This window comes from Cnephaeus nilssonii (genome assembly GCF_951640355.1).
Source record: "Cnephaeus nilssonii genome assembly, chromosome: 22".
In the NCBI taxonomy this organism is placed as follows: Eukaryota; Metazoa; Chordata; class Mammalia; order Chiroptera; family Vespertilionidae; genus Cnephaeus; species Cnephaeus nilssonii.
The window spans coordinates 25,276,400-25,295,491 of NC_137093.1; the positions used below are offsets into that span (position 1 = coordinate 25,276,400).

A 19,092-nucleotide genomic window follows, 5' to 3' on the forward strand; every position below is an offset into this window, starting at 1 on the left:
GAACAAGCAGAAGAGTTGGGCAGGGAAAGAGTAGGACAAGACCCCACAATGAAACAAACTGTACCTTTTTTAGTTGTGGTGAAATATTTTGAGTCGGTCATTTTGGTCCCTTATCTGTGGCCAGACTCTGTAAGACAGAAGAGAGGGGTGACTTTCCACCGTGTTCCATTGCATTTTCAGTTACAGAGCACAGGAGGAGGAGGAGGATCCAGCACACGGTAGTATGGGAAGATAGCTTCTTTTTCTTTTTAGTTGAACTTATTGGGGTGACAATGGTTAATAAAATTACATGTTTCAGGTGCACAATTCTATGATACATTATCTGTATATTACAGTGTGTTCACCACCCCAAGTCAAGAATCCTTCCATCACCATTTATCCCCCTTATATCCTTTTTAGTCTCCCTCTACCCCCCAAAGATAGCTTCTTATCTCTTTACTGGACAAATGAACTATTAGGTAATGGCTGATCAGATTTTAGAGGGTAATTCTGAAGGACCTAGCAAATTTTTGAATGTGCATACCCTTGGACCCAATTCTACTTCTAGGAATCTCTCCCAAAGAAATATTTACACAGGACATAAGGGTTTTTACTACAGCACTGTCCACAACAATGCGCCATTGGAAGTAACTTAAATGCTCATCAATGAGGGATTGGCTAACTTCTCTGAAAGAACCTGCAGATTAAAAAGCACAATCATGGTTACAGAGTCCCTTCATGGTGCTCACTCTGCCCAGCACGGTTCTGAGTGCTTTGCACGTTAACTCATTAAAGCCTCACCACAGCCTCACAGAAGTACTATCACTGCCCTGTAAAGTCAAACGAGCTTGGAAAAGGCCAAGTTTAAAAAGCTACGAAGATTTATGCTCTCCCCAAGTTTTTCCAAGTTCCTCTAACAGAGCTATGTATTCATCTGTAGAGAAGGCTAGAATCTATACATTGCAGGCTCGATAGCACTGCCCAATGAGGAATGGCCAGTTTCCTCAGGATATCTCCTACTGTAAAACTTACAGTGGGAAGTGCTGTTCTAAGGCAATAGGACAAAGAAGGTACCCAGGCCCTCTTGTTCATTCCACAAACATCTACTGGGCACTTAACCTTACTAGTTATCCTTGGTCTACAGGTGAAAGATAGAAGCTACAGCCCTGGCCAGTGTGGCTCAGTTGGTTGAGTGTCGTTCCATGCACTGAGAGGTCACCAGTTCGATTCCCCAGTCAGGGCACCTGCCTAAGTTGCAGCTAGGTCCCCAGTAGGGGGCCTACAGGAGGCTCCATCCCCAGTAGGGGGCCTGCAGGAGGCAGATGATGGATGTTGATATTTTTCTTCCTTCGATGTTTCTAACTCTCTATCCCTCTCCCTTCCTCTCTCTAAAGATCAGTAGAAAAAATATCCTCGGGTGAGGATTAACAACAACAAAAAAGAAGCTATCATTAACGAAGCCCCTATTAGAGGCAAAGGCTTCACACACATTATCTCATTTAATCCTACCAAAAAGTTAACTGCTTTTAACCCCATTCTAACAGATGTTAAGTAATTTGCCCAAGGTCACATGGCTTGTAAGTGGCTAGACTAGGAGACCATTTTACGTCCATCTGAGCTCAGCCCCTGCGCTCTATTTTTTGTTGTTAATCCTCACCTGAGGATATTTTTTTCCCCACTGATTTTTAGAGAGTGGAAAGAAGAGAGGGAGGGGGAGAGAGAAACATAAATGTACATAAATGTGAGAGAGAGAGACATCGATTGGTTGCCTCCTGCACGTGCCCTGACTGGGGACGGGGATCGAACCTGCAACCCAGGTACATGCCCTTGACTGGGAATTGAACTCTTGACCTCTGGTGCGTAGGGCAATGCTCTAACCACTTAGACACATCGACCAGGGCACCTGTGCTCTACTGATGAAGGAATTCCGCTTCCCCCATCTGAAACGGAGGGCAGACCCTGACAGTGGCTAAGGACGCAGTTCAAAAAACCTTCAAAATCAGACATTTGAATGGAGAAAACTTACTCCATTCAAAGAGGCTCAAACATTAACATCTTTCGTTACCATGTGGGGGAGAGATGGTTACTGGTCAGACGAGTGTGACGGGTCAAGGATCATTTCAAAAGTCTCTGGAAACAAAGCCAACGTCGCTCTTCTTCGGCCCAGCTGTCCTTTTCCAGGCTAAGCTGGTACTATGGCAGGATGGCAACAGGGCTGGTCCCCAAACAAAATGCCCGTAGATTCTGTTTCAGCGATCAGTAGAAAACAAGTACGTACTGTCTTGGGCTGCCTAACATCCTCTGTGGGTCCCATTAGGATAAAGGAATAAAGGCTTGGCTGACAACATGGTACAAAGAAAAAGACGGAATTCTACTTTGCTTTTTGCTTTGCAAGGCTGAAAGCGGTGACGGTACTTTTCCGTGGGAGCCGTGGGAAAGAGCAGAAGAGGCTGCTGCCTCTGGTGATGCCAGTCCCGCTCTGGGGCCTCTAATTGCCGGTCCTGGCAGCAGGAGTCAGGGCTGTAGGCAGATCCGCAAAGGGGGGCCCACATCGGTCTTGTCCACAGCTCTCTCCATCCCCCCTCACGCCTGGCCCAGGGTTCCACACACGGCCGGTGTTCAGTTGAAAGAAATGAAAAGGGACCGCTGAAAATCACAGGGACCCTCTCTGACAGCTCTGTTATGTTATGCAACTATTTGGCGTTTGTTTCCTACAGTTTACTTACATTAAAAACGATTTTCTTGCCCTAGCTGGTTTGGCTCAATGGAAAGAGCGTCGGCCTGCGGACTGAAGGGGTACTAGGTTTGATTCTGGCCAAGGGCACATGCCTGGGTTGCGGGCTCGATCCATAGTAGGGGGCGTGCAGGAGGCAGCCAATCAGTGGTTCTCTCTCATCATTGATGTTTCTATCTCTCTCCCTCTCTCCCTTCCTCTCTAAAATCAATAAAATATATATTTTTTAAAAATTTTTCTTTTGAGCACACACAAAGCCATTTCCTCAGAGAAGCCTCGCCAACCTAGAGATTCTTTCTGGAGTTCTGAGAATGCGTGGATACACTAAACAAGATAGCGGGATATCTACCACACAGTAAAGGGCTGCATGGCTTCAGAAGTCACAGGCTTGAAAGCACACCTGGTAGAGGCATCCAGAACAGGACAGTACCCTGTTTAACTCAAGGTGAAGTTTAGCCTAAGAGGGATCCATGAAGGCAAACGGGGCTAAAACCACAGGCCAAAAGAATCACAGAAAGTAAGAGACAACCCCCCCCCCCCACCCCCAATGTTAAATCTAGAAGGAAGTCAAAGTGAACAAGGCACAAACTACCTTAGATGTCTAACTCGGCACGGTCCAGAAATCCTTCCTCCTCCAGCAGAGGGGGCTGAGAGGGGTTCCCCCTGATCTGCAGGCTCAGCACCGTATTTGGAGCATTAAATTCCCAGACCATAACCTGCTGGTGCTGAATCTGTGTTGTATGCCACCACCCAGGTGGAGGAGAGGGTGGGAAATTTGGGGGATTAAACAAAGCAGCAGAGTTTCAGGGTCAGTCAGATCAAACCACCATAGCTGCTGATGCCCTTCAGCGTTGAGCTTTTGATGACATTTCCTTTTACAGGTGCTAAGCAACTGCGCACTCACAAACTCAAACTGCCACCCGGTGTACTGCCTGCCACTTCCCTGCAGTATCCATTTCGCAAATCCCTCTGCAGAGGGCCCGATGGGACTGGTGATGCAGAAACTGTATCCCTCTGAAATTGTTTTATATACAGGAAATTAAAGTAGAGGAGGAGGGGAGGTGGGGAGAAATGAAAATGCGATGGCAAGGCTACCCCAGGACACTGATTAAAAACCTCATTTCACTGGGAAGATCACCTGCCCCGTGGGTCCACGGAGGGTGGCTATCTCGCTGTGTCCTTTCACTGCAGTTGCCTCTTGGATGTCAGTGCAGGAGGGATTTTTCATTCTCTCTGCAGGAACGGAAAAACCCTCCAGTTCAGTCCTAAAGGAGCTCAGACTTGTAGATGCCACAGAAAAGACTGCTGGCACCGCTCAGCTGTCACCACCCATCAGTGGAGGCCAAAGGGGCCGAGACCTTGTTCTTTGATGAATCTGTCTGTGTGCAGGAGCCACAATTGAAAGCAGGCAGCCCACTGAGGCCAGAGAAAGCTTGGGGTTTGGATTCCATCTTTGCAAGCGGTGGGGCACATTCAAAAGAGCAATAACTGGAGGGAATTTTTGGTTCGGAAATTGCTCTGGCCAGTGTGATGAGTCACTTTTGCTAGGACAGCATTCTGGGCCGGGATACCCTCAACTGCAGCATTTACAGGCCAAGGAATCACTCAAAGGGATGGCACAGTCCAAGTTAAGAGGAGCAACTGAAAGACACAGAAGTGCGCACACCCTTCCTTGGAAGATGACCGTGAAGCCACAATCACAGGACCAGTTCCTGTTAATCTCACTTTAAAAAAATCCTTTGACATGCTTGCTTTCTCCTGTCACTAGGCTTTAAAAAAAGGAACTGAGGAATAAAGCCTAAAACACAGTAGTTTTCTCTTACATTTTCTAGAGTTATAAAAGAAGTCCTTGGTGAGAACCACTGACATACCATCCAGGGACACAGATGTAATATAATCTAAGAGTGTAAAAATGAGGTCCTAGGAAGAAAAAGGAAGGGAGAAAACTCATAAAAATATTCCCAGCTAGCCTGGCCGGTGTGGCTCAGTTGATTGGGCGCCGCCCCATGCATGGAAAGGTTGCCAGTTCAATTCCTGGTAAAGGCACATGCATGAGCTGTGGGCTCGATAGCCAGTGGAGTGTGCATCAGGCAGCGATCAATGTTTTGCTCTCGATGTTTCTCTCTCTCTCCCCCTCTTTTCCTCTAAGAATCAATAAAAAATATTTTTTTTAAAAAATCCCAGCTAAAGATTGGATTTTTAAATTTTATTTTAGCCACTGGAATTAGGGTTAGGTTTAAGAAAAAAAAAAAAAAAGAAAGAAAGAAAGCCTTCACATATCTAAATGTAATTTTATTAACTAGAGACAAAAAAACATCTCTCTGTGTTTTAAACTAATGAAATGAATTTAAATCTATATAAAAAAAATACATTAAGCCCTAGCTGGTTTGGCTCAGTGGATAGAGCGTCGGCCTGCAGACCAAAGGGTCCTGGGTTTGATTCCGGTCAAGGGCACATGGCCAGGCTGCGGGCTCGATCCCCAGTAAGGGGGGGGGGGGGGGGGCGTGCAGGAGGCAGCCGATCAATGGTTCTCTGTCATCATTGATGTTTGTATATCTCTTTCCCTCTCCCTTTCTCTCTGATATCAAGAAAAAAATATTTTTAAAAAATACATTAAGAAAATGCATACTGATATATTTCAACTAATAGTAACAATAATTTTAAAAAGAGAGTGCTGTACTAAGGTTACAGTTCACTTCTCTATAATTCAACTTCCCCTCCTGAAAATGGGGCATCACCACCTGCTGCTCCTCTTATATCACATATATTTTCTGATGGGATAATGTGAGAATGAAAGCATACTAACACATAAACACTGCAAACATTGTGGGGTTCCATTTAGTATATGGGATTCTCGAATAAGTAGGAGAGGTAACACTAACCTATGGTGCCAGAGGTCAGCTCAGTGGATGCTTGTAGGAGGGAAGGACTGGCTTGAAGGGGTCACGAAAGAACTCTCGGGGTGATGGAAATTGTGTTCTTGATGCTATTTTGTTGTATGGCTCCTTCAGATGATCACTTGTTCCGATCGATGGCACACGCACTTTCTGAGCAGCACTTCAAAACGTACGAAGAAGTGGAAAATGGGGTCTCTGAATGGTCTGCCTCAAAACAAGAAAAGTTCTATTGGGACGATATCCACAAATTACCTGAAAGATGGGGAAATGTGTAGCTAGCGATGGACATTACTTTGAATAAAGCACTTTTGGTGTTTCTCTTGAAATTATCTTGTTTTCTTGGATTACAAAATCCGCATTTTTAACTGGTTAACAGCATCCGCATACCAGTTAAAAATGCGGATTTTGTAATCAAAGAAAACACGTTTTTTAAAAAGTATAGTTTACTACCATTCCTGTTAAAAAAGAAAAATATAAATACCATGCTTACAAATGCATTGACTTTCCTTGAAAGGGTGAATAAGGAATGTTAACAGTGATTTCCTCCAGAAAGGAAGCTGGATTACCAAGGGATGAGTGAGAGACTGACCTTCCATCATTCACCTTCTTATATCTTGGGGATGTTACGTCCTGTGCCTGTATCACCTCTCTTAAAGACAACACAGCTTAGAAAACAATGGTACCTCTATCCACAACACTGTTCCTACCCCTGCGCTCACCCTCAGTCTCAGCTCAAACACGGCTGCACCAGGGGAGCCTTCTCTGGACCCAGATGGCAGCGGCCTCCCAACACATGACTCAATTACTGCGGACTTCTCCTCAGCCCTCCTCACAACTCTAATTTGGGATCTGCCCTATTTAATGCTGTCTACCCAGTGACTGGCACTATGCCTGGCACATGCCAGGAGCTCACCAAATGTCTGCTGACAGAATGAATGAAAATACAGGTTCTCAGAGAAGCTACAAAACCAAAGGCCCATAACACATTAAGACAAGAGGACTCCCTGATGAGTGCCAGACAACGATGACTGGACAGACCAGGAACATAAGGTTTAGCAGTGAACTTGCAACAAACATGGCCAGGCTGATCCAATGCCAAGATGGCTGCCAGGAAATCTCACTTTTCTACCAACAGCTGTGTGGTCCTGGGCAAATCCCTCCATCTGAGCCTTACCATTACCGATTGTCAAACAAGAGAATTCAACAAGATGAATGGCTTTTCAAGCCCTTCCTTGCTTTTCAACTGTTTAAAAAACAAAAGTGGGACTGCTCTGATGGATACAGGGTCGGGGGGTGGGGGTGGCTAGAGCCTGGCTCATTCCACTCTCACCTTTCCTCACCGGGGGCCCCAGACAACCCACTGCTCCATGGGACAGAGTTTGACACCCAGTCTATTAAATGACAGATAAAGTCCCCCCAACACCTCACATTCTATGACAAACCTATTTCCTCATCAATGAGTGTGCTTCCTGGGTATGAAACGAGGAAATGGACCATGATCATTCTGACAAAGAGGACAAAAGAGAAAAATTCCGAATGCCACCAGGGCCAGCAAACCCTGTTAGGTCTTCAGCAGGAAGAAAAATAGTAAGAAGCCAGCCACTCCCCAAATGGCCAGCCAATGGCCCGGGTGATGACTGTTCAAGTCTCAGGGCAGCGATTCATGTCAGAGCAGCCCAGGCCTGCAATCGGATGAGAGGCACGAAGCTGGCAGCACTAGCGCAGCACACTGCACGCTCAGCGAACTAGCCGTGAATTAACAAGGGAGACAACTGGCCTGTGAGATCGGCCAGAGAAGAAGTGTTTGGAAAGGCAAAGGGGAAAGATATTTAGCAAGCTCTGATCCAGCTGCCAAGACCCATCTCTAAATTCAAGGATATCCAGGCATGGAACACTGATCCCTGGAAGTCTGCATTGGCGACTTCCAACTCCAGGGTTGACAACTCTCACTTGTAAACCCTTGCTGATAAATACCTGTTCAGAAACCTGCTCCAAGGCACGTGTTAGCTCAAAGACAGTCAAGACTAAGCCAGGAGAGTGAATAAAATGGGCTAGGGTGGTGCCACCGTCTCTTCATTTGGAACAGAAAAGCCAAACTCGGGTCATCCCACATGTTTTGCCATTTCAGTTCTGCCTCAAGGGCAGGGGTTGATTTACTCCACAAATATTCCCCTATTTTGTGTCATGTTCTGGATTAGGCCCTGGCCCCTATGAAGCTTAGTGTTTAATAGAGACGATGATTCTACTCACCACCCAGTAATTCTACTCACTACTCCTCACTGGTCTATCTGATCGTCTTCTTTTAAAAGGTCCTCACAGGTAAGTACACAAATTCACTTTACAGACAGGGAAACAGGGAAGGTCAACTTGATGATTAAAAGGTAAGTCAGGCCCTAGCCAGTTTGGCTCAGTGGATAGAGAGTCGGCCTACGAACTGAAGGGTCCCAGGTTCAATTCTGGTCGGGGGCACATGCCCGGATTGTGGGCTCGATCCCCAGTGGGGGACTTGCGGGAGGCAGCCGATCAATGATTCTCTCTCATCATGATGTTTCTATTTCTCTCTCCCTCTTCCTTCCTCTCTGAAATCAATAAAAAAAAATATTTTTTAAAAAGCTTACGAAAAAAAAAAAATAAAAGGTGAGTCAGCAGTAGAGAAACCAGATTTCAGACTTATTATCTGAGACAATGTAGTCACCAAACTCAGACAGACAGGCTCTTTCCAGTGGCTCAATAACTAGGAGAAAACAAGCTGTTCTTCTTCGGGTGGTAAGAAATTCAGAACAAAGATGGCCATGGTCGTAGTAATGGCAAACGATGTGCATTATGGGCTGGACACTATGTAAAGAGTATTGATAAAATCACCAGTTTACAGATGAGGAAACTGAAGCCCAGAGAGGTCATGGCATCTTTCTGGAGTCACAGAGCTAGACAACGGTAGTGCCGACACCCTCCACCCTTGCCCCATAATGAGGTCCCACCTGTCCCTTCTGTCAAGCGAGGCCACGCCTCCACTTTGAGTGAAGCCCTGCAGAAACACACACTCCAGGCTAAAGGGCATGTAAAATGTGTTGCCACACATCTCTACATATTCCCTCCACTGTTGAACAACAGGTTATTTTAGGACCAGTCCATCCAGTTTGGACAGCAGAAACATCAAGTTTGGTAACGTGCCTGGTGAAAGCCTGTCTAGATGAGCTTGCCAAGATGCAGGCCTCCTGGGATTTGGGTGAAAACTGATTGGTCAAAATCAATCTTCTATAACCTGCTAGCAATTAAAGGCTCAAATGAAAAAGAAACTAAAGGCGGGCAAATGCCACATGCAAATGTTCCTATATCAGCACTGAGTCTCTAGAACCTAATTTTAGAATCAGGTGCCAGTTCTCAACTATCTATAAGCAATAATGTGCGGAAAGATCTGCTGTCAAGAAAAAGAAAAGTTCCTCTGGACTTGAAAAAAAAAGAGTACAGAGGCTTCTTCTGAACAATATTTAAATTAGTCAGAAAGGGGGAGAAAGAGGCCAAAGACTACAAAGCAAAGCTCAACATCTCAGTTCCCCCCTATACGTGGGAACACTTTTGGGAAGACCTGTCAGGGTGTGCAGTCATCCATTCAGCACGTGTACAGCGTGGAGCACCGGCAGCTCGGAGACTGGGACTCTGCCCCACGGGAGCACGCACACAGTAGACAAAAGGGTACAAGCCAAAGTCCCTAACGTGGCTTCCTGGCTTCTAAGGCCCTGTATGAGATGCACACCCCCTCTGTCTCTCTCACACATTCCCTCCCCATCATTACCTCTTGGAACACTCCTCCCCCGTTCTTCCCATCACTCCCTCAGTCCCAGCCATATAGGCCTCTTTGCTGACCCTGGTACAAAACAGGTGTTTCCAGCACAGGGCCTTTGCACACATGGTTCACTTTACCAGAGAGACTTTTTCTTCAAAGAGCTTTATGACTTGATCTCACTTCTTCTTTTTTATGCTTTTTATTTTTTAAAGATTTTTAAATTGATTTTTAGAGAGAGGAAGGGAGGAGAGAAAAACATCATGAGACTGAAACATCAACCAGCTGTCACCTGCATGGCCCCTACTGGGGATCGAGCCACAACTTGGGAATGTGCCCTGACCAGGAATTGAACCAGAAGCCTTTTGGTGCACAGGATGATGCTCAACCAAATGAGCCACACTGGCCAGGGCAGTTCCTCACTTCTTTTAAGTCTTGGCTCAAATGTCACCTTCTCACTGAGGCCTTCTTTGACAACCTTATTTAAAAGTGTGTACCTCCCCGACCAATCCACCCCACTTCCTATCCTCCTTTTGCTTTTCTTCAAAGTATGTATCACTAACATAATATAAAATGTATTTATATTGTCCATTTTTTTCTCCCTCCATAATATAAATTCCACGAGGACAACGATTTTGTCCATTTTGTTTACTACTGTATTCCTAGTTCCTAGATTGGCACCTGAGAAATAGTAGGTGCTCAATAAATATTTGAATGACTAGTGCTCAGCTGTCCTTTTGGGAAAATATCATGCTTTGTAAACCAGCCTGAACCAGAGAGCAGGGTCTGACAGGGTCAGAGCTTCATCTGTTCTGGTTGTCAAGCTATTTTGACAAAATTGAAATTGAAAATGCTGGACCCCATAGCCCATTTAATAGCCAGTAAATGTAAAGGAAGTAAATAAATGATTACAGAAAAGAAAGGGCAAAGGGTAGATGATCAGGCAGCAACTCCAATGGGAGAAATGCTCAGGCCACTTCCTTCAGTGAGGCCAGACCGCCATCTCTTGCTCCCATAGGCATCAGATCAGAGTTGACCAGAGAGCTATGGGAGGTGGGGGTACAAATGCTGGGGTGCCGGGGGACGGGGGAGCTCTGACACAGGCTATGAGGCTATGATGTGAGCACAGCTAGGCCCTTCCTTCTGCTTATAACCCTCCAGGCCCACAGGCCTCCTTCAGTGTTCCTCCAATTACCAAGCTCTTCATTGCCTTTGCATTTGCTGATCCTGCCTGGATTATCCCGTCTGGCTTCTAGAGTGACTGCTCCAACTTGACCTTCAAATCTCAGCTTAGATGACATCATTTCAAAGATACCATCCCTGCATGCAATAAGTAAGACCTTTTCTGTCCTCACTCCCCAGTGGTCCTATTCATCTGTGTACTGACCACCTCCGACGTGCCCTAAACATGTCTACATGATGGGGATGCAACCGTGAATGGAATTTCTGGGAGGATACATCCTAATGGCAGACAGGAACCACAAGCAGGATAAATACGTAGAATATAAAGTATCTTAGAGAGTAGTAAATGCTATGTAGAAAGAGAGCAGGGAAGGAGGGTAGGAAGCCTGGGGGTGGAGGGGAAGGTTGAAATTTAACCAGGATGGGCACAGACGGCCTCCTGGAGAAGGTGATAGGTGACATTGTCATGGCATAAGAAATAGTGCAAAGGTGGGAGTGTAACTGGCCTGTGTGAGGAAAAGCAGGTGCTGTGGCTCAAGCTGAGTGAGCAATGAGGTGGGGAGAAGGGTTGTGAGGTCAGAAGAGAATGGAGGGAGCCTTCCAGGTCAAGGTAAGGACTCTGGCTTTTTGTTGGTGAGCTGGAAGCCACTGAGGGTTCTGAGCAGCAGTCCTGAGATCGGACTTACATTTCAACTGGTGCTGGGGCTGTACTTCTGTTGGCTTATCAGTTTTTCTAATTAATACGTTTGTTTTCTACTTCATCTTTGTCTCTCTCTCCCCCATTAGGATGTAGTAAGCAAGTCAAGGGCAGAAACTGTCTGTTTTGTTTACCTATCCTCACAATTAGCCCAGTGCCAGGCACAGAGCAGGGTCTGAAATAAAGACTGGATGAATGAATGCTGGATGTATGAAGGTTCTGTAAAGTAAGTAAATAAATGATAATATCCAGCCACCCAACCCTTTGAGATCACAGATGAAAGACCACAGAAGCAGACTCAACAGCTGCCTGTAATAAAATTTTGTCATTCTACTCTCAATATGCTTAAGACCCAAAAAGCAATTGGTGTGGTAAAAAGAATGTGCTACCCAAGTCTATTCCTCTACAGAGTTCAGCTATATCTAACATTTTCCGTGTTAAAAGGGGAAGAGTTGGGTCCTAGCCTGTTTGGCTCAGTGGACAGAGCGTTGGCCTGTGGACTGAAGGGTCCCAGGTTCGATTCCGGTCAAGGGCACGTGCCCGGGTTGTGGGCTCGATCCCCAGTGAGGGGCATGCAGGAGGCAGCCAATCAATAATTCTCTCTCATCATTGATGTTTCTATATCTCTCTCCCTCTTCCTTCCTCTCTGAAATCAATAAAAATATATTTTAAAAAAAGAAAAAGGGAAGAGTTGGTTTTAAAGCTTTTGAGTCCTGACTTCCAAATCTACCATTTTCCAGCTCAAGTCCACATGGTAATCTGGGGGACAGACTAAGGCGTCCTGGCTGATGATGAACTCTGGGCATTCTGGAGTCAACTAGCCATACTCTTATCTTAACCAGAAGAGACCTCCTGACTTGAGGGAGACCCTCTTAATGAAGGTCAGAGGTCAAGCCCAAAGGCTAAAAACCCAAAAAGCATGAGGCTTGGGAGTCTAGAACCAAACCCAAGCTCCTCCTCAACCCCATTAAATACCGGGAGATAATCCAAGAACCAGGGGCTAGGAATGGAAAGGTGGCCACAACAGGTAGGATGGGGTCTCTCCAGGGGTCTACAACATCACAGGCACAACCACACAACCGTAAAATGAGAATTACAATGTCAAATACCTGAGGGGCTTGTGACCTAAAGTATGCCCATACACACAAAGCCCTCAGCAGTGCCAGCCACCTAGTACTTGATAAATGCTAGCCACCAGCACCTCCCTGCTGCTCCCAACCCCAGGTCTGAGGCATGCTGGTGGCTGGCTGGGTGGTAGCAACAGTAGTTTGAGAGTGGTTAATCCCACCACCGTCAGATTTTTCCCTATCCCCCTGGGGCGACATGAGGATACATCTGGAAAATGCTCTGAATTCCTTAGGAGTCAAGGAATCCTGACAATCCAATGCAATTTCCCACTCATCTGTTCATTCACTAAACTTACTGAGCACCTACTGTGTGCCAGACCATTTCACTGGGTGCTGGAGATGCGGACAGTTTAAACAAGTCCTGTCCAAAGACTAAGAGCCATTTACTTAGAAGAGAGCCAAGTAAGCAGTCCATGACAACCCACTGTGATCAGAGTCACGGGACCTCAAAGAAGGCATCTGGTTCAGGCCTGCATGGTGTGGGGGGATGCTCAGGTGGGAGGCACCAAGTCGGGGTGCAGCGAAGGGAGGACGGTGACAGGAAATGTGTTTAGGCAGTGGGAACGGCACAAAGCAAAAACACGGAGGTACAGAGTTGGAGCTTTGCCGAAAAGCAAATGCGTTTGATTGGAGCTTGGGAAGAGGTGGGAGGTGGAGAAGGAGAGATGAGGCGGAAGAGCCAGGCAGGGGTCAGATCCACGACTTGGAGGTCATGCTAAGGAATGTGAGTTTTAGCTTGAGGGCAGTGAAGAGCCACTGATGGATATTCAAGCAGGATTTTTTTGGGAAAGGGTTCCCCAACTGCTCAAGTGACCTCTTCTCTCTGGAGTTATCTGTTCCTCTCTGTGTGAAGAGAAAAAGAACACAGAAACGGTTTCTGGGTTGTGATCATTTCTGAGTGACCTTTAGGCAAAAAGACCTATTCAGAAAAAGAAACACCTTCAGGTAACAGACGTCCCCCGCCACTTTTAGAAATACACCAAAGTGCAAAGCCCACCCCCAAGCCATGATTGCTCACGGGAAGTGACCAGTCAAGACGCGCCACAGTTTCAGAAGATGACTAGGAAAAAGATGCAAGTCCAAGCCCAAAGCCAGCAGGACCAACGGACTGAACTGAGTCGGAAACACTTTTAGGAAGTGAAACGAGACGGGTGGGAGAAGTCCTGTGTACATAAAGGTCTGTTTGCAGAAGGAAGTAACACCCCACAGACCAGGGGTGACAGGTGTAGGCCCCCAGCAGGCACCCACTGCCTACGGTTAGGGCACCCACTACAACAACAGGCTCTGCACAAAGCTCCTCCTCTAACCCCTGACACACACGGGATGGGGGGGGGGGGGCTATTTTAGAGCCCAGGCACAGGAGGCCAGCCTACGTCGTCCAGGTCACACGACCAGGAAGCTGCTGAGCCGGAGTTGGGGGCCCGGGGCCGACGGATGGGGAGTCTTTCCCTGATCCCGCTGAGCCTTTCGAGCCGCTCGGGGTGAAGCCTCTGCTGAACCCACACGCGACAGACAGTCTCTACATGACCTCTAAGGCGTCCGCGTCCTTGGGAACGAGCGGAGCTGCCCTCCACGACAGTTTGTAAGAGGCTAGACCAGCCTGGTGGGCTCCACTCAGGACAGGGAGCCAGACGCTCCGAACTCCGCTCATGTTCCTGCCGTCGGCGACAAGCCGCTTCGCCTCTCTGGGAAGGATGGGGATAAGGTGACAATATTAAGTTTCTGTGAATTCAATGGAATTGGGAGAACAGATCACAGAGTGGTGTTTTTTTTTTTTTAATTAAAGGTACTGCGGTAATATTTATATCACAGAAGCATGTGGAAACCTTCACGGGTTCACGAAGTCTTATAACACCCAGGAACAGAGGTACAGGATAGGGAGGCAGCAGGTCTCTCTCGTGCCGCTGTCAGGGAAACTGAGGCAGAACGGGAGCAAGTGAAGTGTCTGCAAAGGAAGAAGGCTCAGGCTCACAGAGCCTCGTCCTCAGGCCATCAAACCACATCACCGTCTCCCAGGCCAGACGGGACCTCCCCAGCCAGGAAGCCCTGGGGCCTGCTCTTTCCTAAGAGAGAATGGTCAAGGGGCCCTGTGGTTCCTCTTGATTCCTAAAGGAATGCAGCTGGACCCCTCTCAAGAAAGGTTCCGGATATTCTTAAATTCACGGATAGCCTGTTGGGTGTCTCACACTTCCCCAAAGTAGGGGGGTGGGGGGACCTCCACTCTTGCCTTAAAGGCAGTCACCTATAGGAATAGCCTGCAAAACGGCTTCATCCTCAAGAAAGCAACTCCAATGCCCCTTGTGAAGACCACACAGAGAAGCAGTAAGGCCACAGCTCGGCCTCCATGTAAACAAACACAATGGCAGCTCAAGATATTAAATAGCACCGACGCCCCAACCTGGCCCCGGCTTCTCTTGGGTCTCGGCGCTCTGCAGGTGCCTGAAAGCCTGGGCAGGAACCCCGATTCTGTCTTTACCACCTCCGGACCTTACATGTGTGATCTAACCTCTCTGTGCCTCGGTTTACCGGCTGATAAAAGGGGGATGACCACGGTGGCTCTCTCACCGGGTTGTTGGGAAGTTCCGATGCAGCACTGCTAAGTAAAGTGCTTAGTTAGCACCGAGCCCGGGACACAGCAGGGGCTCCATAACCAGCTCCGAGCATTTGCATCCGTATTTTCAGCATTAGTACAGGTGTCCCCAGATAACTGGATCCTGAAGGCGCCAACTACAGACCAAACCCAAGTCCAGCCCGGAGCGGGGCGGCTGTCTCTTGAATTTTTTTTTTTTTTTTCCTTTCGAACCTTGGCAACGAGATAAAGCCTTAGCCTTGAACGACCAGGAGTCCTCAAGGTGGCCCTAGCGGGGAGTGTGTGGGGGGGAAACCGGGACGCGAAGAGGAGTTTCCCCTCCGGCCCAGCGCAAGCTCCTCGGGGCCTAAGTCTAGGAATCGGTCCCGGAGGGCGGGCTGCGGAACCGGGGCGGCCGGGGCGCAGGTCCGCGGCCAAGTGGGCGTGAATGAATGAACCTGCGGTCCTTCTGCCTCGCGGGGGGCCTGGGAAGCCACTCTTCCGCGCTCTCGCTCCTCCCGTCCGTCCTCTCGTGACCTTTGACCCTGCAAACCCCCTCACCTCAGACCCCCGACTCCCCCGCCCCACGTCTTCTCCGGCCTCGCCTGACTCCCTGCTTCCTCACCCGCAGGTCCGAACGGCTCCCGGCGCCACGGCACGGCACGGCTCGGCTGGGCAGCAAAATGTCCGCGGCCTCGTCCCCCCCGCCCGCGCTCTCCCGGTGCGACAGTGCAGCCGGCTGCTCGGAGCCCCACGGCTGTCACCTGCCGAGCGGAAGTGAGCTGCTGGCGCATGGGCACTTCCGGTGGACGCACGGGCCTTGGGGGCGGGGTCAAAGGTGCCACCGGGGGCGGGGCTGGGCTCGCGGGGCGGGGCCTGGCCGGGGCGGGGGCGGGGCCACGGGAAGTTAACCCCTTCGTGGCCGCGGCGTTGCTTCGCCGAGGCGCCTCGCCGGGCGCTGAGAAAAACTAGCCGGTTTCAGCCGCTAAGTCACTGAACGTGGGTGGGGGACGTCGCAGAGACTTTGAGGTCCATCTCTCCCTTCTGTGCTCCCGGCGGAAACACGGGGGCTCCGAGCGGGGCAGTGCTTTCTCAAGATCACCGACGCTATGAACAGAAGTCAAAACTCGAGCTTGCAGGTCTGGTCTAGTGCTTGCTGCCTTTCAGGGCAGCCCTTTGGGAATTCCGCGTGGTAGGGGGAAGCACCGGACCGTCCAAGGAACTTTTATCCAAAGAGAACTTCATAATGTCCCACTTCCCCTTTTATGGGGTCTGCCAGGACCTCAGTGCCTATAGCCACCTCACTCCGATTGGTACTATTAACTTTCTCCTCCTGATAGGTAGTTTCTTTTTTATTATTTCTTCTTTATTTTTTAAGTATATTTTATTGATTTTTTTACAGAGAGGAAGGGAGAGGGATAGAGAGAAACATCGATGAGAGAGAAACGTCCATCAGCTGCCTCCTGCACGCCCCCTACAGGGACATGATGTGCCCGCAACCCAGGTACATGCCCTTGACTGGAATCGAACTTGGGACCTTTCAGTGACTCTCTATCCACTGACCCGTCAGGGCTCCTGATAGATAATTTCTGATCATCCCCTTTAAAACATTATTTCATTGCTACTCTTTAAAAATGTTCTGCTGGGCAAATGATGTTTGCATTGTGGAGAAGTGGAAATATGGTAAGCAAAAAGAAGATTTTTAAAAACATCTGCAGTTCATTTGCTCTGAGACATTCACTTTTAACATTTTTGGTGCATTTCCTTCCAAACCTGATATATCATTGGGTGTTTTTAACTCACTAAAATATTGGTAAAAGCTTTCCCCAAACCATCAGTACATTTCTATGCGGTGCTTTCCAATGCCTGTATTGTATTCCACTGTAGGGATGACATCTCTGTTCCCAAAAACAGCCCCCTACAGTTGTACCCTTAGGTTATCAATCTTTTCATATTATAAAACTAAATAAATAAGCTTGTACAGCCAAGTCTGTATGCCCCATGTAATCTAGATATCGTTTTAATATTTAATATCGTTTTATGTGTTTAATCAGCCTTAAGTTCTTTTAGACAATTTTTATTTTTAAATAGTTATAGACCTAGGTGCCTCGTTAGCGCAGTAGGTAGCTCGTCAGTCTCATAAATAGTTATAGACCTACAGGAAATTGCAAAAATAATACATAGAGTCCCATGTACCCTTCACCCAGCTTCCCTCGATGGTGACATTTTATGTATTAGTAGCATAAATCAAAACCGGGAAATTAGCATTGGTACAATACCATTAACTAAATTCACAGACCTTATTCCATTTTAAAATCCTTTTCTGAAGTAGGCAGGAAACAAAATGATTTTCTAAGTATGTGCCCTGTTCCGAGTGCTAGGCACAGCTGTCTGGAGCAACCACCTTTCTTTCGTGATAAACGTTGGCAAACACCATCAGCCTCACTGGAAGACAAAACTTCCCTGGGAATGTAACATGGAAAGAGACTGATTATTCAACAAGACATGCTTTCCCTCTCACTGGACCCTTACCTGCCCCCAGGAGGTTTCATCCCATCAGAGGGAGGCTGGGAGGAATTGTGATGTCATGAAACGACCCAGGACCTGCTGCTGGCACTGTGAGACCTTCAGCAAGTCCCTTCCTCTTTGGGACACAGGGCATCTCAGAGCCTGTCCTTCCCACCCTCCCTCTACACCGCTGCATCATAAACACATGCTGACCTAAGTATTCTTTCCATCCAAGCCACTAGAGGGCGCACGGGTGACATGAGCTGCCATCCCTCCCTTCCTTTCTGTGTCCCAACCTTCTTTCTTTTGTAAAAAAATATATTTTATTGATTTTTTACAGAGAGGAAGGGAGAGGGATAGAGAGCCAGAAACATTGATAAGAGAGAAACATCAATCAGCTGCCTCCTGCAACCAAGGTACATGCCCTTGACCGGAATCGAACCTGGGACCCCTGAGTCCGCAGGCCGACGCTCTATCCACGGAGCCAAACTGGCCAGGGCCCAACCTTCTTTTTATGTGATTCTTTCTTAATACGATTTCGATTTCTCTCCTTCAATCTCTGTTTGTTTGCTGTTTTTACTGTACAAATTCCTAAAAGCTGCCTTAGCCCGGCTGGCGTGGCTCAGCGATTGAGCATCGACCTATGAGCCAGGAGGTCACAGTTCGATTCCCGGTCAGGGCACATGCCCTGGTTGCAGGCTCCATCCCCAGTGGGCATGCAGGAGGCAGGCGATCAGTGATTCTCTCTCCTCATTGATGTTTCTATCTTTTCCTCCATCTCGCTTCCTCTCTGAAATCAATACAAATATGTTAAAAATAAAATAAAAGATGCCTCCGATCCTTTTTGGAAGGAGGCAGGAGGTGACTTTGCCGACAGCCTCACTAACAAGGCCAGCTCCCCATCTGTGGAGGGTGGACAGATCCAAATCCTTCCCACCCCGGGGAAGGTCTGGCACAGCCCCCAGGGCAGAGGGGCCTGGAGACTGCCCGGGACCCCTCCTCTGCCCCACCTCTCCCCCTGCTGCAAATACTCTCATTTATCCATTCCTGGTCTTACCAGGAACAATATTCTGCTCAACCCCTCCGCGCTCTGCTGCCTGCAGGTAATAATGGCGGTGATGGCGTGGCAACGAGGGCAGTGCCATTTGCCAGAAACTCACCATGTGACAGACTCCACACAAAAATCATTTCATCGGATTGTCTCCCTTAATCCGCATGCGATCCCTATGGGGTAGGTACAGTTGCCATCCTCGTTTCGTAGGTGAGGTTGTCATTTCCATTCAGCTGGAAAAGAGCTGAGCTGGGAGGGAGTTCGAACAGCTGGGGAGAACCCCGCCCAGAATCACAGACTCCTGGGCTTGAACCCAGGCTCTGCCATTTCTAGCTGTGTGACCCTGAGCCGGTCACTTGCCCTCTCTGTGCCTCTTTCCTCTGATGCCCACTCCGCAGGCCTGCCACAAGGGCCAAAGAATGTCACAGCACACTGCAGACATCAGCCATTGCTCCAGACTAAATGCATTATTTTTTTAAAATATATTTTATTGATTTTTTACAGAGAGGAAGCCTCAGTGGGCCTGTATCGGGCCCTATTTGTAAGGCACTACGCTGGACTGTTTGC

General features: G+C 48.0%; 1 protein-coding gene across 3 annotated transcripts in view; it reads right to left on the reverse strand.

Moving 5' to 3' along the window:
* The window catches only part of AP1B1 (adaptor related protein complex 1 subunit beta 1), a 42,842-nt gene extending 27,100 nt beyond the window's left edge, over nucleotides 1-15,742 (reverse strand). Inside the window, exons 1-3 of one of the 3 annotated variants that reach the window (XM_079763337.1) lie at nucleotides 15,592-15,742; nucleotides 5,596-5,814; nucleotides 65-127 (exon numbers count right to left, since the gene is read on the reverse strand). In XM_079763337.1, coding sequence (XP_079619463.1) covers nucleotides 65-101 — 37 coding nt within the window. In that variant the 5' untranslated portion in view covers nucleotides 102-127; nucleotides 5,596-5,814; nucleotides 15,592-15,742. Of the gene's footprint in view, nucleotides 1-64; nucleotides 128-5,595; nucleotides 5,836-15,591 lie in introns of those variants that run through there. The other 2 variants (XM_079763339.1, XM_079763338.1) reach the window with 2 other exon arrangements.
* Nucleotides 15,743-19,092: the final 3,350 nt, after the last annotated feature.